This window comes from Tinamus guttatus, unplaced genomic scaffold (genome assembly GCF_059628265.1).
Source record: "Tinamus guttatus ecotype Peru unplaced genomic scaffold, ASM5962826v1 Tinamus_guttatus_pri_ptg000104l, whole genome shotgun sequence".
Lineage (NCBI taxonomy): Eukaryota > Metazoa > Chordata > Aves > Tinamiformes > Tinamidae > Tinamus > Tinamus guttatus.
Genome location: NW_028288638.1, coordinates 4312796 through 4334844, shown reverse-complemented (window position 1 = coordinate 4334844; position 22049 = coordinate 4312796). Strand labels below are relative to the sequence as shown.

The window sequence follows — 22049 nt, the reverse complement described above, 5'->3', positions numbered from 1 at the left end:
GGATGTTTACCAAATTAACGATTAGCAGCATCCTGGAAGAAAATACTCTACAGAAGAAAAGCTTATTTTAGATTAACCTAAAGAATAAAACAGGGCTTTGAGCTCATATTACTGTGATAGTGCAAGTTAGCTGTCAGAATGAGTCATGAGGATCCTCATCTAGTGACAACTAATGGCGTGTCTGCAGTCTGTACACATTGCCTGATGGACTGTGGCAGCAAATTAAAAATGCAGCGTGAAAGCAAGGACTAACACGGACCTGAAGTAGTTTTAAGGTCCTTTCCACAGCTTTGTTTAAATCATAATGGTTTTCTGGAGGGGAGTTATTTTCAATTCTCCGTCACCACTGACATAAAAAAACAAAACATTCAAGCACATGCAACCAGCCTGTTGTAGGCCACCACTAAAGCGCTGCTGAATTATGGAATGGTCTTTGACAGTGCATTTGGGCACATGGATCAGCTCTCAGGTTTGCTTTCCTTCATGTGCTGTAACATTCCTACATTGAACAGTTGCAAACCTCATCCATTTTTCCTTTAAATCAGGAGTTTGGCCCTAAAAACAAATGAATCTCCACACAAATGCATGTACAAACTTATTCCAATACAAAGGCGGTGGCAACTGATCCTGAGAAAGGCTGCTGCTAATTGAACCATGTGAGCTACAGCTAAGCAGGAAAGGAAGAAGTTTGGTACTACTTGATTTATGACACAGGTTTCTTTTTATTTCCCCCCTCCTTCCTCTCAGCATTACTCAAATAATCTAGGCTCTTCAATTCTCTGTATTTCACTGCATGTGAGCATGCTTCATTGCAACCTATAATGAAATGCTCAAATTTACAGGCACTACTAAGCGTGTCAGTCAGGCAGCACAATCTTTAAAAAATAACCTTACAGAAAGTCAAGGTTTAAAAGGATTTATCAAAATGGAATTGCTTAAAATGAAATTTCAGTTCAGGCACTTAAAATATGAAGCTACATTAAAAGGAGTCAAAAAAAGGAAAGAAGGGGTTCATTAGAAATTCATCCCTTGCAATGCCTTTCTCTCCTGCAAGGTTGCCTTTTTTCAGGAAGAAAAAAGTCCCCCGGGTAAAAAAATCAATACTGGTTAATAAAACATCAGGTGTGCAGACATAACTAGGTATGACTATTCCACTGCACAGGCCTGCTTGAATGCACCAGGTGCCATGACGATTAGTCATCCAGTGCAGACAGCAAGCCTGGTGAAAATATGATGCTTTAGCACTGAAAAGAAAAAAAAAAAAAATCTGGGGGGAAATTAGTCTGTATACAGAAGCCAGATTTTCAGAATTCCCAGAAAAGTCAGAACTGCTACATTCACATGTGTACTTTCAGTAGTACTATGTAATTTTGATAATGATGATGCTTTAGCAGGGATTTTCTTGCTAAAATAGGGGAAAAAAAACTTCAAACACCTATAACGCTCCTTTATTTTTAAGTTCTCTGTTGTGTAAGAGCCCTATTCCTAAAAGACTCCAGTACCTAGCTTCTTACAATATCGATCTTTCTCATAAATAGTGTATCTGGTTTGCTGGAAAGCTAAAGTGTTTGGATACTTAGAAAAGCTTTCCTGTATTGTCAGTCTTTGTAACACTATAGTTAAGGCGGCATCTGTACCCTTCTTTATAGAAAAATCCTGTTTATCTCTTGACCTCCAAAATTTAGTTGAGCCTGAGGAGAAAAAGTAACACAAACAGGTCACAGAACAGGAACATATCTGCAAATTCTCAAAACACCTGTTTAATTCTAAGTTGCCAAACATATTTTACACAGACTTGTTATTTTCACCAATACAGTTAAAATACAAGCTTCATCTTAAGGCCTCTTGAGCCATGCCAACAGTCTGAGTAAGAGAAACAGCACAAGTCAATCTAAAAATACAGTGAACCAAGAGATGGTTCTCTCAACAATAATTGTGAAGGAGCTATCGAGATCAGCTGTGAAAAAGTGTGCATTCAGAAAATAACTGCTGTTTTACATAATTCGCCTAGTAGCTGCTTGATATATCATTAACTCTGACACTTTAAAATGTTTTTCAGCATTCCTCAATATGTTAAGGTGTTCTTCAAAATTCAAAAAAAAAGATAAGAGAAAAGCAATTGTTTAAACCACTAAAAAAGCAGCTGCAGTTTCTTGACTGCAAGCATAAAAGAACAATTCTGCGTAACTCCAAATTTCTTTATTTTGCATCATTTATTACTTTCTGGCTTTCATTCTCTTGTTTGTCTCAAATGTTACCAGCATTTTTAGAGTTTGCTGGTTTTCCCTCTCTGGGTCTTAACATACTGACCCAGGACAGGGGAGCAGAGAAGTGCATGACAAACACACACGCAAGTGCATACACACATATACTGTAACTACTTTTTTTTCATACTGTATTAATAGAAATACATCTGAAGCCGGCCCCTGGCATGATCCAGTCTGTCTTCAATGATTCAGGCTGTACAAACATTCTGTATATGCAAATTTATTTTCTGAATAAAGAAAAATTGCGACTGTATGCCAATTCTAGTTAATACTGTCCCTAATTAAAACCTAGCGATACCTTCCCAGTAGCTTATAAAAATACCCCGTGTTACAAATCACTGCATCTTGAATTCTCACCTCACATTCTAACCTAGATAGCATGATCTGCTTCTACACAGTTTTACCCCAAGTTTTGTTTATATTACTGTTGGCTTGCACCACTTCCCTGAGTTTAGCAAAACTTTCACAGAGAAAAATATAGGTATGTTGTAAGTACACATACAAAAAAACGTGTAAAAACACATACAAGTTCTGTCCTGCCCCACAGTCATATGGTACCTTTTCATGCACTGTCATGCAGCTGGCTGCATCTTTCTGGAGAATTTCAGTCACTCCATTAGAAAGCCGCTCGTACTTCAGCTTTGGCTCTTCTTCACTTTCATCTTCCTACATTTTCAGGGGTTTAAGAAAAAGGGAGAGAAAAGAAAGGTTTAAATTTTGTTTTTAAAATTTAAAGGAATTAAAAGATAACCGCAAACCATCACGCAACTTCAGCTGAAGATGGAGCGTGGTTATTTCTTAACAACGGCCACTACAGCTGAAAGTCAAACTTTCACATTTGTATCATTGCAGGGTTGCATTTTTTGGTTGTTGATTTCTCTTTTTATTCCAAAGTTCCGGATGCCACCAAAGACTGTAAAACAGCCTATCTATTCAGCTCTGTTATAGGAAGCGTTTAGTTTGTTTCTAAAAAGCAGGGACAAAAAAGATGTATACGTGTACTTAGTTAAATAAAGTTAGTCATTCACAATCTGAAAGAAAAAAATATAAAAGGGATGGTTATGGAAAAGTTGACAATGATAAAATAAAAGATGTCACTATAGCCACGTTTAAGCAGAAGCATGCAGGTTACAAGAAACTTCAAAACCTTTACGAGATGGTGCACCTCTGTAGGAAGGGCAGACACAAAATGCTGTGGGCAAAAATAAGAACCACCACTAGAAATAAGTTAATTGTATAAAACATGCCGATGAGTTCATGTTAAAAAAATTAGAAAGTATAAATATGTTGTTGCAAAACTGGGCAAAAAATGAAGCAGGATATGGCTTATTCCTATGGATCACCTACCCCATCTACTACATGTTTAGGAACTTTTCCTGATAAATAAATACCTAAGCTTCCCTTTCTTCTTCCTTTCCAGCCTGCTAGGGCATTACGACTGTAAGTACTGTGTCTAAGTATCACTACTCAGACATGCAGGAGAGACCCGCTGAGCGGCACCGCGCAAGCAGTGAGGAGCCTGTGCGGGGCAGCAGGAGGAGCAAACTTGCTCCACCAGCCCCGCGTGCTCCCTTTCTGGGAGGAATAAGCTTCAGGTGCGAAATAGCGCTCTGCACGGCAACACCTGCGGAAATACAACGCCACAAAGGGACTGCACGAGCTTCAGCTCATACTACCCATGCATAAATACACCCCAAACTAAGTACACCCCTCACCTTCTCCTCACTGGGAAACTATACCCCCAGTAACCAACCTCTGCACGTGTTGCTGGCTCTAATGAACAAGCCACCACGGAGTGTATTTCCCACATAAAACACTGCATTCCGAAGCAACTGGAAAATGCCAGTGCAAGTAGAGGAGCTCCTATTTTGCTCATCAAACTCTGCTTTCCAATTCCGGGCATAAAAACCACATATAAAAACACACAGTGCCAGGCCGGAGCAGCAGCATTGTGTTTGCGCCACATTTTGCTGTGGTTAGGGATCTCAAAAGAAGAAATTCAGTAAAGTGAAAAGAGATAGCTTAAGAATAAACTATTTTATTTAAATTGCCTTTGGAGTACTAAAGCAAGTCTTCCCCAGGTTCAATCTTGTGGCACATTCTACTATCACCCATGTTAATACATACATGCTTCCATTAAAAAACAAAAAAGTGCTATGGAGCTATGAAAAAAAAAATCAGTATTTATTGCCATGCATTTATTTTATACAAATGCCGCAAACAGAGGATGTTTTAAAGTGTTATTTGAGAATTTTGTGGCAGAATACAAATTACATTAATATAGGGATGTCAGCAATCCATGACGTAGTTGTCTGAAGTGAGGTGTCAAAGTGTCCACCAAGAAACAATTTTATTCAGTAAATCTAACACTGCACAAAGTTGTTACTAGACAGAATGACAATGTCAAATTACAGGGCAGTATATAAATCACCCAAATTACTTGTGCCTACACATCCTTAATAAGTGACTACAGGATTGAGGGAAAGGCAAGAGAAAAAAAAGCACACATGATGAAAGGAGGGAGGTAAGGGCATATGTTTATTTACGGCAATTAATACATTACTGCCTTTCATACATCTCTTACAAAGATTATACTTGAAATGCATGGGTGATCTTTGAATAATCCGTAAAAGTGAAAATTGAACTCCAGTCATCTAGTCTTTCTAAGATCCCACATGTTGCTGAAGTCTGGACATCAAATGTGCAACCAATGTGAAAAGTTAATTCTAATCTCTTGAGTATTTTGCATAAAAGCATTCATCCATGGACCATTAGATAAAGTTACTGAAAATAAGTTTTGGCCGTCTTATTTATGACTGAAAACCAAACAATTTTTCCTGCACACGCATATACAACAAACATATACACTTTCAAGAGTCAGTGCACCGAAGCATTCTGCCAGGCTTCAAGAAAAAGTAAATAAAATGAAAACTTCCAATATTAGGCAAGACTATGTATCCACTTCACACTTTCTTGACAGGTATCTTATGTTAAGTAAAAGGCAAGCAAAAAGGTGAATTGGAAAAGGGTGGCAGGGCGGGGAAAGGGGGCTTTGCTGTAAACAAAGAAAAAATGATTTGCAAAAACACAAGATTTCCCTTTTGCTACAGACTCTAGCTCATATATTAAGTTCATTTGATGCTCTCTTATCCTGAATATCAACGTTTAATCATTTTAAGGTATTTTTCTACCAGGGAAAGCTTCTACAGCAGCCTGAACTTCTGAAGTAAACACAAGCCAGCGTTAATAAAAAGCAAATCAATAATTTTTGTTAAATTTTAATAATCCTGCAAACCTACAAATAAAACCATCAGCAGACTGAGTTGAGATGACAGTTGGCCGCGTTTCTATGACAACCTAGAGGAATAGCACAGTCCTGACTTGCAGCAAAGCTAAGACATAAACAGAGTGACATTTACCCCAAACGAGAAAATTCACAGCTTTCCTTTTTTTTTTTTTTTTTTAAAAAAAAGGGGGGGGGGTGGAAGAGGAGGAAAAAAATCAATTTCTCAACTAACATGGATTTTCGCTAAGTGTTTGGCTATTCTAATTAAAGACCCATCTGAGAGGATTCTAAACATTTGAAAATAAATCTCTAGGTATGGCTTCTCCTACTACCACTTAACACATCTTCCATGTTTTCTGCCATTAAAAAGAAAACATAACCCTGCCAAAAAAACACAACACCAAGTTTTGAAATTCTTGTCAAATACATGGAAAGGAAAAAGAAGCAGGCAAAAACAAGCAAACAAAAACCCCATATTCCACACACTTTTTTAAAGCACTCCACAAGGGCAGGTTTAGGTTCTGAAAGGCAGAAGATGTCCAGAGCTGAGGGGTTCATTTTGGGCTGCCTTGGTTCATTTTAAAATAAACCACAACATTTTTCCAAAGACAGAAAAGCTACTTTGGAACTCAACTTCTATTTATTTTTCTATTTGCCTTTTAGTGCTGAAAGGCAACAGCAAAAAATGCTCAAAAAATGCTGTAAAGACCTTTCCTGAGGTATTCATAAGCATATCCTATTGAAAGGGAACTTCTAATGGAAAGATGTATTATAATTAGCTAGTAAGACCAACATGAACTCTTTCCCACTAAGAACTCTTACACTTTCCAGTGCCAAATAAATCAAATTCCTCTTTCTGTGCCTAGTACCTAAGCATGAAACCCTTCTTCAGAGGCTGAATTAAGAAACTGAGGACAGCTACAGATGTGCCAGTTATCTCTGGAAAGGACACTTCAACCATGAGAGAAGCTACTCTGCTTTTCTAAATTAAAGTGTGCAACTCGCATCAGCTGTTATCCTTCTGTTTTCCAGCTCTGCCTGGAGGAACAACCCCAGTGGTATCCCTAGTAGGCAAAAAATAAGAAATAAAATTTGAAATGGATCCTCACAAAGAAAATTTCCAGAACAAACCTGTGGGCAATTCCTTGAGTTCTTCCATTAATGCATGTTTGTGCCTACAGAGGAGGATCTGCCCACAGGACAGTCCATCGCATGAACTACATGCTCTGTGGATTACAGATACTCTAATTATGACATTGACAGCAAAGTGTCATCCTTCCTAAATCATTTGTGCTTCATATTCTCCAAAGCCTTCATGGAAATAAACAGTGCATATCATTATAAGACAAGTGCCCTTCATCTGTGCTGTACCATCTTCCACTCACTTCCAGGCAGAATTCCTGTTACTGTAGGTGGTCGTCCTGGCACTGATAGCACTTTTAACTTTCACTCTGGAAAACACTTAAAGTCAGGTAGAAAGATACATATAATCTAAGCATTAAGGTGATTTGAAAGGAATCACACACACATCCTACTTCATATACTACAAGGGCTGCAAGGCCCTTGGCAACATGTCTCTTCTTAAAAAAGCATACCCTGAAGAAGAAAAATAATAATAATAAAAAAGAGTTTATTTTCATTTTTGAATCTCACACTTCCTTTCAAATTCCTCCTGACTTCAGAAATTATAAAAAATAAATGTTAAATTGGCTCATTTTCTGCCAGTTTAGAGCTGCAATTGCTCTGAGGCTATGCATCTGAATAGTTAAAGAGACATTCTAGAAACTCATTAAAAAACAAAATGAATGCTGCTGAAGAGCAAAGACCATACTTTTGTTTAAGAGTGAGAAGAGGCTACTTCCTAATTTGTAAGACTAACTCTTCTTGACACTTAAATGCAGGCCATATTCATGGAGACCCTCTGGAGAAGCCAGGAAATTTTAAAGCAGTCATCACCACTGCACAGAAGAAAGAATTGAAGCTGTTACACTTCCAGAATTATTAGTTTCAGAATTATGTGAAAATTTCAAGTAGAACCAAACAATTCCATTTATTTTAATAACTTAAAGGTTCACAACAGCAGCTTCAATTATTCAGAAATGAATAAACACATCTTCCGTGCTTTGGCTAAAGGTAGCTCTACCTACTACAAGAATTTAACTAAAAATAATTTTAACAATTGTAGAAAATAAGATTTCTAGACTCAGAACACTCTCCACAGGTGTACTTAACTCCTTCACATATATACAGAGTGCAAAATGCAACCCAATACCTCACAGAACTCAGTCACCACTGTAATCCATTATCTTACAGCCAAACCCAGCTCAAATTCTTGACTTGATCCAAAGCACAACCACCTCTACCTGCTCTTTTCTGTAGAAATGATGTCTTAATCAGGGGGCTGACTTGGTTATTTACTGGTTTTCAACAGCAAGAGCTCCTAACAACTGTAGGCTAAAGCACAGAGATTTTATACATTTTTGTACTTTAATAATTAAAACTGATAAACTGTAAACTAGTTTTTCACTTAGACCCTTTCACCTAGAATGATAAGCTAGTTTTTCAACCTGGTCTGAAGTACTAGCAAAACCGCAAGTACAACAACTGGTCTCATCTTGATCTTGCAATGCCAAAGAAAAAGGAAAGAACTGGTTCTTCCTGTCATGATGATGTGTAGCTTGGAAAATGGCACAACCAGGAGAGAAACCAATTGAAGGAAACACACAAAACAGAATCTCCACTGATTCAACCACTGACTCTCTACAGAGTTTAGAGACAGGATCAATTCTTCCTACTACTATTTTATAAATATTATTTCAACCCCAACCTGGGAGTGAAAGGGTGCCACACTAGGGAAAAATAAATAAATGAGGTCCCCAAAAGACAGACATACGTTCCTATGGCTCGCGCAGGCTAGGGACAGGCAGCCGTCGCAGAGCAGTCACGCACCTGCTGCTTCCCTTGGCCGAGCGCAGCCCGAGGCAGGCGGCAGGCAGGGAACACGGGGAGCGGGCCGGCTCTGACCCGGCCAGGTAGGCTTCTGCGCTGCAAGCTTTACGGAGAAAAAAAACGGTCATCGGAAAGTTTTCTTGACTCCATCACACTTGAGAGCCAAATGAACACACTGTTACGTTTCCCTGAACTTGTGGCCTTGAAAAAGAGGGTGGCCTGCCTTACAAACCCTCCTCAATGCCTCCTACGCTCCTGCTATCCAAAGCTGGTACTTTAAGGCTGGTTCTCACCTACCACTTTTATGAGAGCAGAGTCCTGAACCCTCATGAACAAGACGAAAAATACAACCTAGCCCTGCCCAACCAAACGGGCGCTGCTTTGGCCTCTGCAGATAACCTCCTGCCTTCTGTTAAACACTTCAAACCCTGCCAGCCACGACTCCTGGCTGCGATTTCAGCATGTTTCAGCGTGCCTCCAGCACACTGTTCCTTACCCCTCAAAAGGCTTCCAAAGCAGCACAGCCACTGCACACTCTGGGGCACGCTCCTGCCTAGGCCTGGCAGGGGAGCTTTCATGTTTCGTTTTTCCCAAAAAAGGAAATGAAGGAAGTAAGCCCCCATGCAGTTCCTTTATGATTCTTTGAGAAACAAATCACCAAAACCTTCTAATATTTGGCTGTAAAATTGGGATGTGTTAGGATGTTAAAATTCTGCACAGCAGTTTTCTGTTCTCCACATGCACCTTTTGCAAGGATTTATTTAATCCTGGCACCTCTTTTGGAAAATGTAGATATACACCAGGAGCAAGGCATTACGATGATAGGGTTGCCTGTGAATCTGTATTAAAATAGGCTGCATCCAGAGTATGAAAGACAAGGCAGAGAGTACTATTTCTTCTCCAAATCCTTGTAGGATAACAGTTGCACTGTATTGGCAAAACATCAATGGAAGATTCACTTCTTCACAAGTGGGAAGGAGATGGAGATTGGTCAAATTGTGAAGCAGCAATAGCAGAGAGATGGCAACTCTGGTCAGGAACAATAATCATAAATGGCTCACTGAAAAAATAAATAAAAGTCCATACAGTATGACTTGATTTCACTCCAACTGCCTTCAATGTGTTTTAGCTCACTGGCAGTTTTGGCAAGGCAAAGAACCCTTGGAAACATTTCACTTCAGTGTTCAAGAGCACACTATCAGTCCAGCCCTATCAATTGCAAATCCCAAAGAAACTCCACATTTCTACTCGTACTTTCCTTTTGCCGAGTAAGCAAACTTCAGCAAACATTTGTTTCCTCTGAGAACACTATTTGGGCAGTCCAGTTGCCACCTTGTGATGTACTGCGTATGAATGCCCTACAGTGCAGTTTCAGGAGGAGTATTTTTTAAAGTTACTTTCATTTGCTCACTACAGTGGAAGAGCAAGATGGAAAATAACCAATGTGCCTTTCCCCATATCAAGGGATTTAGGATCTGAAAGGCTGTATCTGCATACTCTGTTAACATAGTAGCTGTGCAATTGCATTTATGCAACACGTAGAACAACACTATTACCTTTTATGTATTCCATGACACACAGACTGCATGGGCACTTCTGGTTAATATTAATAGCTCATTAAATGAAACATCTAATTTTCCCTCAAAACCATCAGAGAAAACAAACAAACAAAGGAAAAAACCCACGAACACAAAGAACACAAGCATGATCCATTTTTCCTGCAAGTCAATCCTCTAACGATGTGTATCATAATGTTAGTTACTAGTCATTGCAAACTTGTTTTTCAAATTAAGGTATGCAAAGATTCCATTTAAACTTCAATAAATAATTTACCATGCTCATCCTACGAACTCAAATTGATAAATTATTTCCATAATCCTCTTTCTCATTAAGAACAAGGATAACTTTCTATTTGGAATTTGTGTATCTTCTCCTTCCATCCTCATTCAAAAGGCCAATTTCACCTAAAGCCACACGGGAGGAAGCAATCTCTCTTCAGACTATTCAGGTATGTGAAGCAATATGCTTCCTGAGTATTCCCCCCAACTCTTCCCTTTTTCTATCTTCAAAACACTTAGAAGACAAAAATGGCATGCTTGTGTAGAGATACTTAACAGTATGGACAGGAGATAGGATGAAATGAAACAACTTGTCAAAGGTCAACCTGGAGACAGAGGGTAGCAGGTTCAGCTCTGAGGTACAGTCCAAATCTACTTTTAATTCTTTTCTTTTTTTCCATTATTGCAATGGTGATGCCCCTTCTAAAGCTATCAGCCACAAAACTGCTCACCTCTTCCAGCCCAGTGCTCAACACCCCATGTTAAGAGTACATTTTGATGGAAATAAAGTATGACAGGAGGCCTTTTCCAACAGATGCTTTATTTACTTGAAATGATTTAATTGCTTTGACCTAATATAGACCCAACCTACAAAACTAGGATCTGTAGTGCATTAAAGAAAAAATAAAAAATAAGTAAAAAAACACAAACACACAACATCCAGATTTTTTTAGTTGCCTCCTTTTCAGGTTTATGTATTTCTGAACATGGCTCATGCTCAGATCACAGTTTTTGAAATCTTAAAGAATTAAAAGAGCTTAGAATATTTCATTCAGATACACTCAAATAGTATGTCTAGAATATCCTAAAATATCCTCATTGAGATATACTAGTCACTTGACCATTTGACAAAGGATTGACAAAGAATTTCTACAGCACCTCTCTACAAATTCTCCTAGAATATATTAATACAGTCTTAAAAAGAAATAAGGAATATACTAAATGACCGTACATATCCCTTTCACAAGGGTAGCAATGACTGAATATCAGAGAATGGGCCAGAAAATATAACACTGAGAGAAGCAAAAATGCAAGTGCTGGAATGCAAACACACAGCAAGAAACACTTCTAGAGAGATACATCTTTTAAGATAACTTTTTTGTATTTTGATTCTGACTAAAAAAAAAAAAGATTTTAAAAACAGCATAAAATAAATCTGTCTTTAAGATAGGCCAATACAAACAAGCACGGCAGCATTGTACAAAAAAAAGGTCAGTGGAACCACTCCCACCATTCCAAGACTTAGCACTAATTTTGTGATTCCATTGAGACTTGCTCTTGAAAAGGTCCTCCCTGCTAGGCAAATAAGTACTGGACCAAAGACAATCTATTCAAAGCCGCAAGAGCAAATTAAAAAGCAGCAGAAAATTTTAATAAATAACCACACTTGAGCAGAAAGCCTCGATTCCCTCATCATTCCTCACTTGATTCCCTTTTCAACTACATCTGATTAAGAGCCAGTAGCTTACACGTATCAGTGGAGTTTGATATTTTCTCCATACTTCTCCGAGGTAGCAGCCTGGTGCTCCCTTCTGTAATGGGATGCCGGGGGCTAGAAAGGGGCAGAGCAAAAAATTAACCTGTACATGAAACCTGAAGCTGTGGAAGATCCTTGGAGGCATCGTTCAAGGCATTCACCTAGAACATGCAAAATACCTGCTACTGAACTTATGCTGACCAGCCCTTTTCCAGGATGCAGTGTAATCTGTACTGATAAGAGCATATATGTATATCTGAATGGAAATGTTTTGTGCACTTTATTTACAGTGAAGACAAAAAATAGCATTCACCTGACCTCCCCAGATTTCATAACAATGTCTCAAAATGAGTTGTGACTCTTCTTGTATTGCTACAAGACACTGTATAGCTACAATACACTGGCTTAGTAAATCAAGACACTCCAGTTGCACAATGCCAAACAGCACAGAGGTTCAGAGAGATAAACTTCAGGGAGGTTCAAGTGGGATTTTTAATAAGCTTTCTTTTGAATTAATAGACACAAAAGCAGCTCCTGTCTTCAGGGAGGCAAGCGATTCACGGGTGGATTCCGCAATACATGCTGCTGGGGATGCTTCTATACTATCACTATCCTGTATTTTAAAGCCAAGAAGATCTCTAGCTTTTTAACTATTTATTAATACATCCATTAACATAATCTTTTGCTAGTGAGCTAGCAAGAGGAAAGAAGTAACTACCTGGCAGAAAACAGTTCAACTGTAAAAAGATTTTACAAAAATAGACACATTGCAGGAAAGAAAAATAATTTGAAAACAGAAATGCGGATTCAGGCTATACATAGTTTATTCAGACTTCTTTTCCTCCACAGTTTATGAACAGCCAAAAGTCAGATTACTTTGTTGTCTATTTTTAAGGTCTCATCAAATGTGACAGTCCAAACATGAAGCTCCAGGTGCTGAAAAATAAAATTAAATAAACCAATGAAACCACATTGTACGAAGACTTTTCAGCTAAACAAACTTGCTCAGGGTGAGATCCCATGTTTGATGACTAGTCACTGAAGGGAGAGGGAAAACAAATATACTTCATAAATGCAATTAAAAACAAACAAAAAAAGAAGATACAAAAAAGACTGCACTTTCAGAAGGAAGTGGAAATACTTAGAAAACCATGTATGTTTTTCTCTTGAGAATTAAAATACAAGTTCAGATATAATGGTTTCTCACCATATCATGGTAGAATAAATAGTCTATTTGCAAAAACTTCTTATATTTTATATGCATTATTATAATATGAAGGGAAAGTTTAGATTCTACAGTAGTACCAAGAAAGATGTGTTACATGCCCATAAATCTTGATACAAATAACTACTACTATCTCTCTGTTGAAAGGTCTGCTTTGTATACAAACACATGTACCACAACTGCTAATTAATGTTTCTGCTTTTACACTTCTGATTTAAACAGCTGGGAAGCATTAAACACACAAACTCAAGGGGAACCAAGAGTAGGAACCAAACTTGCAATGAAGGGCTCTCAGCTGATGCACACTCAAGAAAATATTTTTTGCAGATTCTCACATCTGAGACCTCTTCTAAAGCTCCACCATCGAGTTTGTGCAAATGAGTACCCCGGCACTTGCAAAAGAACAGGCCATCCAAAACAAATCAAGCAGGTACCAAGTCTGGATTAGCATGTTACTTGTTTAGAGCTCATAAATGAACAAAACTAAAGGATTTGCTCTTGCTCAACCAAGAAGAATCACAGTTTGATTTTTTAGGTACAGCCATACCTCTTAATTCAAAATTGAGTGTTTTTCTTTGATGTGTGTGTGGTTTTTTTTAATATATATTTATTTCTCCCAAGGACACATTCATATTTTTGAATAACTATGAATAACTATCTTCCTCCATACTAGACAAACTTTCAATAACATAACTTGGAGATCCATGTAATGCTATTTCTGAAAAGAATAATTATTTTTAATTTTATGAAAAGTATTTCTTCAGTGCAAGATCAATTGCATACACAAACATAATGCTTCTTCAGTCAGAAGACTACAAAATCTGTTTCATGGATATTTTATTGAGGAATACACCAGGACAGAGTTTGCAAGGATTAGAATCCAAGATTCCAGTACTTTAACCATAAAATCCATCCCTATTTACCTAAACTGTGAGCCACCCAATAGAAATGATACAATTTCATGATTACTGGAGGAAAGAGTGAAGCCTTCAGTTCAATCTTACCCCTGTCTATACTTTAAATAATACAAAGAATCACTGACAACAATGTGTGTTTTTACAATTATTTTGGGTTTTTCTTAACTTTATCTGAATGATTGCTAGAAAGAGTTCAGGGAGTTATTGAAGCATTTCCACAATTTTAATGTTTACATACTTTCTTTAAGCACTTTTTAAACACAGTTTCAAAGTAGCATTAGTCAAGCCAGGTGTACAGGTCAAAACACTACCAACTGGACTATTCAAAGATGACTCATGGCAAGTGTTCTCCCTGGATTGTGTTTTAGATCTGACATCTACACTCTCAATATTAACATTTTCTTTTCACATCTCTTTACATGTGGAAGTAATATCAAAACTAGATATCAGCTTAAACCAAGGGACTTGTTGAAATTTTTAAAACTTGAATTTCTCCAAAAAACTGCACGATACTTATTTTTTCAGAGGCTAAAAACAAACAAAAATTACCTGTAAAACAAAACAAATAACAGACAAAATCCCCTGCAATGCATCTTTGACCATTTCCCATGTCAACATGTACTTGCACAGTGCTGAAGTGTTGAGATACTATTAAAACACCATTTCCAAAAAAAGTTATCTTGCAATAGTCTTTAAAGAATAAGCAATTTGACAGGGAAATGGCTGTATTCACTATTTTGTGAATGTCAACTCTTGAGAGAGTGCTACTCTATGTATTGCTGAGCACCTGCACACTCACTGCGGATGTGCACTTCACATCACAGAGTCCAGGCACATCACTTTCAGCTGCAGTGCAATTCTGCAGCTGAAAAATCAAAACCCTCTCATGCTGAGAAGAAAACACTGGTCAAAGCAGCTGTTCCACACAGCAGCCTTCTGCCAGAAGTAGAATCTCTGCTTCTTATGAGGAATGCCCTAGCGAACCAGTATAGTGAAGCAACAGACTCCAAGAAAGGCAGGAGGGAGAGGGGGTTATCCCACAAGGAACACAGCCACCATCTTTTATAAAAGATTATTTTTGAAGCCACCATCTCTGCACGATTTCTGCATGCTCAGTGCTTGAGCCCAGATCCGAACTGGGAATATTTGCCTTTAAGTGAAGAAAGCTTTCTAGCTAGCAAGACTGATAAAGTTTCCAAAGACAAGGAACCACTTTCATTCAAATACTTAACACGTGAAAACTGTTATTTTTGTCAATGTAATCTCCTGTCCTTTTTGGTAGTCGCAACTGTAGCTACTCAATGCCTCCTCCTCCTCTTCCTCCCCATTGTCATTGTAGACCAAACTAAAGTCAAGCAGGCACAAGATCTCTTGTTGTCCCTTCATGCTAGGTTTGGCTGCTGTCCTGGGGAAAATCCTGGAATTCCCTGCAACTTCCTTCCTTTTTTTCCTTACCCCACTTCTTCCAGCAACCTGCAGCAAGTTAGGCAAACTTCTCAGGAGCATAAGCAAGTTTTTAGCACAGTGCCATCTCAAGAACAGACATTCAATAGATCAAGATTAAACACAGACTGTAAAGATAACAACAACACCGGAATTACTTGAATATAGTATTAGTGCATATGTAATTACAGTGTCGACTAAATTTTCATTTGATCAGAACTGCATGCAGTGGAATTTTTCTCCAAATATAACTCACTATATTAAAATTGGGTGATCATTATACATGTTTTTATATAAAGTAGCATTTTAATAGCAAACCACAGCTCCTTTTTAATCATTAACACAAGGTTAACATTCACGACTATAGTACAAGCACAACTTGTAAACAAGTAGCTGCCAGAGCAAACCTAAAGGAATAATATTTTTTCACTCCAGCTCAACAAAAGACTAGTACTGAAGCCAATTCAGGTATAAAGTATTTTAAGGAAGCTTACCTCAGATTCATCTGTTGATTCTTCATCAGATCTGGTTTCCTGAAAACAACACAAAGAAAAACAAAGGAAAATTAGGTAAATACATATATAACTTGAAAAACTAAGCAATATTCTCTATTTAAAGTACATTTTTAACCATTATTAAGGGACAGAAGACAAAGTAGGAGCTGCTCGGAGGTTCACAGTGATTCTGAACATGTCAGAAATGATTATCCTCTACATTCATACCCAATTTGTGCTTACACTTGTAATCTAGTGCCACACTGACACTCAGTGGCACCAGTTGAGTGCGATACTACTGTTGGATACTCTAAAAGAGAAGGAAAGTGCATCATCCGAACAAGTGTTAAGTCCAGGGAAAGTTTCTCTGTCTCCCCAGAAATAGTTAATGAGTTTGTAAAGCAGCTTCCTAAGCCTTGACACACAAAGCAGAATGGCATTCTCAAGTTATCAGTAAATGAACTTTGATGTTCAACTATCAATAGACTTATCTCAAAATAAATTAATTTCAAAGCATTTTTCATAGAAATACATCAAGAATGAAACTTTAATAACTTTTTTCTTCTTATCCCCTGATGTAAGGCAAGAGAATGGCACTTGGTCTACAACAGCTACAGTTGTATAAGGTACATAACTATGCTTTTAAAATCCCTCTCTGGCAAGACAATGAATCTTACTGCACTACAAAAAAACAATTATGTTAGCTCCTGCTAATCTCTCATCTGTCCACTGGTAAAATCTGCTGATGTAATGCCTCTTCAAATAGGTCAGCAAAATGAAGATTTTTCTTAACGTATTTATCATCATCAATAGCAATAAAAGGTTATAACTAATATGCTGACAGTGAACGTAAGCATTTTAAGAATAACACATGATATAAACAAAGAATGGACATGACAGAAGGTGGTGTTTTGAGTCTCATAAAGTAATATTTGGACAATAAGGTAAAAAAAGTATAGAATTTCACAACAGAAGCCAAAAAAGAGACAGTTACCAACAATGAGGAGAAACAAAAGGGGAAGAAAAATTAATGCACTGACAAGCAATGTAACCTTTAGTTTGTCGCACCTGTTTATTTCCCCTCTTTATAACCTCAAGGCAGAAAGCAGAAGTCTCCATTGCGCTTTCACCTTTAATGACCACCACACTAATTAGAGATACATGTTGGGGAAAGAAAGGTAATCTTTCTATTTTGTACTTGAAACTCAGGATAACGTGTTACCACAGTTACTGGCATCTGTTTCCCATACTTTTTTTTTTTTATGAGGATCAGGCCTACCTCTGAAACACATCCCAAAGAAGGGTTATCTGGATAGTCCATATTCATGATGATTTCGGAAATGGCAAGAAGACAGTATGGGAGGCAGGGGAAGATGAAGATGCAGCAAAACCCTAGTACTCATTCAAGCTAAGATTTGACTTTAGAATTATGACTGATTGTCAGTCTGTCTCAAGGTCTCTGTTCACAAGATGCTGTTACCCTTTGGAACATAATGAATTTATTACATACAATTTTTGTGCATCTCAAATTCTACTCAAGAAAAACCACAGCCGATAGGTCAAGGTATAACAAGATACAAGGACAATGAAAATACCAAATTCCTAACAGGAAAACTGTCCTTGATTTCTGTAGAGCACAAGATACCTAACCAGCCCTTTATGAGGGGCTTTTTGTTTATAAAGAAAAACTATGAGATCTATCATTTTGGTATTTCCAAATTTTTCAGGAGTTCTGCCTAAACATCTGTGCCAGTCACGCTACACAAACAAGGAACTTGACAGCAAGTTTATTCTGTATCAACATAAGAATTTTGTTTGCTAAAAGAAAACATTAACCTGCAATCCTGAACAAAATAAGTCCTTACCACAAGGGATGTTTCTGCTAGTACATTTGAGACTAACTAGCGCAGCTACATCGCTTATATTTTTTCCCATGCTTCCAATTGTTCTGGCTTTTCATGGAAACATGTATGTGGGCAAAATGAGGGACAAGAGTTTTTCAAGGTGAGATTACTGTATAACACCACAGAGAGATCGACACACACACAGTGCAGTAACAGCCATCTTGCTGTTATACCAGTCAATCTTTACATCTTCCTGAGTCACCAAAGCAAGAGAGATTACAATACATTCTAAAGATACCCTTATAAATAGCAACTTGCAAAAATCTAAGTGTGCAAAATCTAGACACACCAGAAATGAACTCATAACCAATTTCTGTGAACTCCCCCAATTTTTTAATCTGGGACATATTCCTCCTTACTATACTCTGTATAGCCAATGTAATTGCATCCAGTACATTTTGTAGGTTAGGTATACAGGCACATTTTGAATACCTCGTGACCTTTATGCTCTACTAAAGAGAGTGACATGCAAAAATTCAAAGGGAGTCCCTTTTAGCTTGGAAAATAAAGGCATAAACTATATTTGTTCCTTGACAAGAATTTAACGGAAGGGGCTAAGATAAGCAACTGCTAGACCATTAGAAAAGTAAGTCCTAACTCACTATGCTAGGAAAGTACTACCAAGAGATTTTTGTCCCATAGGTAAAACTACTGTAGCAAACTGCATTTATGACTACCCTGGAGTTCTGCTATTCTTCCCTCCCCCACTTAAATGCATCAACCAAGAAGATTATCCCACACTGCTATTTTTTAGAAGCCTTGTAACTGTGAAAAGGAAATCCCTCATCAGGGATTAGCAGGTGACCAGAATCCCAAATCACATAGGCGTAACTGTCATGGGTAGGTCTGTCAGACTCTAGGGGGAAATCAGCAGTGGTGTTACTGTACACTTCAGTCAGCTGGCAAATGTGCACGTGCTATTGCTCAAGCAGTCTAAGAATGGAAAAAGGGAACACAGATGAGAAAACTACAGAAATATAAGATAACCTGTGACTATAATAATGACTCACTTAGAAGACGGGACATAATTTTTCAATAAGTTATTAATCTACAATAGTTTTCCAGTATGACAGATAGGGAGCTTTGCCTTTTCCTCTCCTTCACAAAAGGATTATCCACTACCTTTTTAGGCCTGTAATCTGCTGGGAAGGAAAACATCATAAAACCTGGATTGCAAAGAAACTGCGCCACCCTTTACCTCTGCAGACAATTTATAGATCCCTTTCAGTAGAGTAAAGCATGCTCTACGTACAAAACAAATGAATACGATAATTCCTATACTATGGTTCAAAGAGAGCAAGACAAAGGCTGCTCTAATCTGCTTAAATAAAATACATTTTTATCAGAGTTGGTATTAGCCCAGAAATTATTTTAAGTGCTGCTACACTTAAAAACTTGTTGAATCTGACAACCAAGCCTCCCCAGGAGAAGCCAGCCCTGCCCAACAAAACCCATGGCAAGAGGAAAAGTGGAAGCCACATTAGGTATTAGATGTTGAGACTAATTTACAATATATTTGTTATTGCTTTCCAATAATGATTTTCTCAGACATTTTAAACAGGCTCTTCCCTTCCCTCAGCTCCTTAACCCAGGCTCTACACAGGCACCAGCTGCATCCCCAAACCTGCCCATGCACCTGAGCCCTTGATGCTCAGGCTCCCATGTGAGTAGACTTCTAACATGCAAACAAAACTTGCAAGAAATGACGATGCTGGCACCCTACCAGTTTCACAGTTTGGTGAGAGTAAGATATAGAAAGGTTTCATTTTTAAAGCGGGGAGAAGGGGAAATAAAAGTTTTCTGAGGCTGAAATGTGACTGAACATGTCAATACCGAACTGCTTCAATACTTTTTTCACTGTAACAATCACAAACACGAGCGCAGTTTCAAAGTCACCGACTTCCCAACTTTCACACAGACCCCTGGAGCTCTTTTCATTATTATTTATTACAATATCAAACAATATTATTTATTACGCCGCGGCCTCATAACGCCCGGGTCGGCAGGGCAGAGGGACACATGCAGCACCCGGCGGGCCGCGGGGGGCCGTTAACCGCCCAGAGGCGCCGCTGAGCCCCTCTCCCCCGCTCCGCGCACCCCGTCCCGCGTCGCCCCCTGCCCTGCGAGTCCCCCCAGGCCCGCGGCGCAGGGCAGCCGCCTCTCGGCCTCTACCTTCTCCTCGGCTTCCGCCATGGCGCGCGCGGCGGCCGTCAGCAGGGCGTCAGGGCGGCGCGCGGCACGGGCACGCCGGGACTTGTAGTTCGGGGCGGGTTTTCCCTCTCGCCTGCCTCACCGCCCTTATCGCCGTTCCGCCGCCGTGGCTGCGGCGAAGCCAGCGCGGGAAGGAGCCTCTCCCGCCGCCGGCGACTCCCTCGGGGCCGTTGGCGGCCGTTAACGGCCGTTGGCGGCGGCGCTGTGCATCGCTGCCCCGGCAGGGCAGAGGCGAGCCGGGGCCGCGAGGGTGACACGTCTTCCTCTCTCCTTTAACTTGAGCAAGCAGAGCTCCTATTTTAAGCTAGATTCTCACGGTGCCGGCGGCTCCAGCTTCCCCCCCACAAAAAAAGCGCCAGCTTTGGCAAGACTCAAGCTGGCGGATATGGTAAACGGTGGAGTTGGCTCTGATGAGCTGCAGTCGAGCAGCACACCTGCACTTGAGATCTACATGACTTGTTTGTATTCAAATTGCTTTTTATTTTTTTTCTCCTTTTCTTTCTTTACCTTAAAAATATGACGAAAGCTAAAAGGTCCCCAGTCGGCAGTGCTTTCAACCATTCAGGTTTTGTCAAAGCAGGTATCCATATATAAGGCACAGCGGCAGTTAATGTACCAAGTCCAGACCCCTTGGACCAGTGGCAAGAATTTAATACCTGCATGTCAGCTCTGGAAACCAAGGAGTAATCTTATCCTAGAACAGGATGTGCATGAGGACACCCAGTGAAGGTTAATTGCAGTGTGTAGTAGTATGAACTTGAAAATCATGCATTGTATCATTGCCATGCATTTAGAAACTAATAGGCAGAATTTCTACTGAGGAGAGATGAGTGTCCTTTAAAAACAGACAGTGAGGTTCACATGGGATGAGAGAGAACTGTCAGAGTTAACAGTTGGTGTCAGTAGAAGAACATGTAGATACAACTATCATGAAGACATTGCATTTAGAAATGACAAGAAAACCTCCGTTTTTTGATCTAATACCAAATACTATCTAATACTATCTATGACATGTGAGGGTACCATGACCAAGGAGTATATAAATGTAATCCTGGCTATTTAAACCAAGGGATATCTACAGAGAAGGAGATTTTTGGCTGCAGTTGTAGGAGACACTGTTGAGACTTCATCTGGGACTAACTGTAAATCTCAAGTTGCCTTTACTCAAAACTTTTTTGCATTTGCATTTGCAAAATGCAAAGTGAAAGAGGGCAAAGGACTGCTTAAAGGATCACAGAAATTCAAGGTCTGTCGTTGGAGAAGACCAAAAAGAGCTTGGCTTCTTCAATCTAGGAGCTGTCTGGGAGCAAACAGGCGCTCAAGGGGCCAAGAGAGCTACTAAAGGTATGAGATCAAATAGGTATCTCCTACTATCAGTGCATTTTTGTTGGGAACAACAAGTAGATTCCCAGGTATTGGAGGAGCGAAGTCCTGTTGAAATCAATAAAAAAATCACAACTGCTCTCAATGTAGCAAGGATTTGTCATGTAATATATAATGTACAAGCTATCTTACCTGGTACTTGATGACTGTAGATGTCTAGGAAAGGAAATTTCTTTGATACGCTTTTTTCCACTTTTAGGAGAAAACTTTTTTTTTTTTCTTTTTCCTCTTTGTTTCTGTTTTTCCTAAACTGAGACATTTTGTGGCATATTTTAAGCTATAAGGAACATTAATAACCGACTTTATAGATGGCAAGAAAAACAGAGGGTAATGGAAAGGATGGCAGATCCTGTAAACTTTGCTATTATAACACCTAACAGGTTACGTTGGTTACCCCCAGAGCAGCCAAGGAACAGCTGTCCTTGTTTTCACTGCTCACAGAGTAAGTGGTATAAACGATGTGATTCACGTACAATGTGCTACTTGTTTCTGCCAGATTCACGCAAAAACTTCTTTTTTTTTTTTTCCTTTTTTTTCTCATATATACTTAAGGTATGAATTCAGTCTGCCGTGATTATAGATTTTCACTGTGTCAGGGAAATTTGTTGGCCGCCTCTGATTCTGACGCCCCTCTAGAACCCCGAAATGCTGAGAG

At 39.0% G+C, this 22049-nt stretch overlaps 1 protein-coding gene across 1 annotated transcript in view; it reads right to left on the bottom strand.

The window, feature by feature from the left end:
* VPS41 (VPS41 subunit of HOPS complex) overlaps positions 1-20036 on the bottom strand; it is a 94752-nt gene extending 74716 nt beyond the window's left edge. The window contains exons 1-3 of the mRNA XM_088520862.1: positions 19973-20036; positions 15897-15935; positions 2826-2933 (exon numbers count right to left, since the gene is read on the bottom strand). Of these exons, the coding sequence (XP_088376988.1) occupies positions 2826-2933; positions 15897-15935; positions 19973-19993 (168 nt within the window). The 5' untranslated portion in view covers positions 19994-20036. The remainder of the gene's footprint in view (positions 1-2825; positions 2934-15896; positions 15936-19972) is intronic.
* Positions 20037-22049: the final 2013 nt, after the last annotated feature.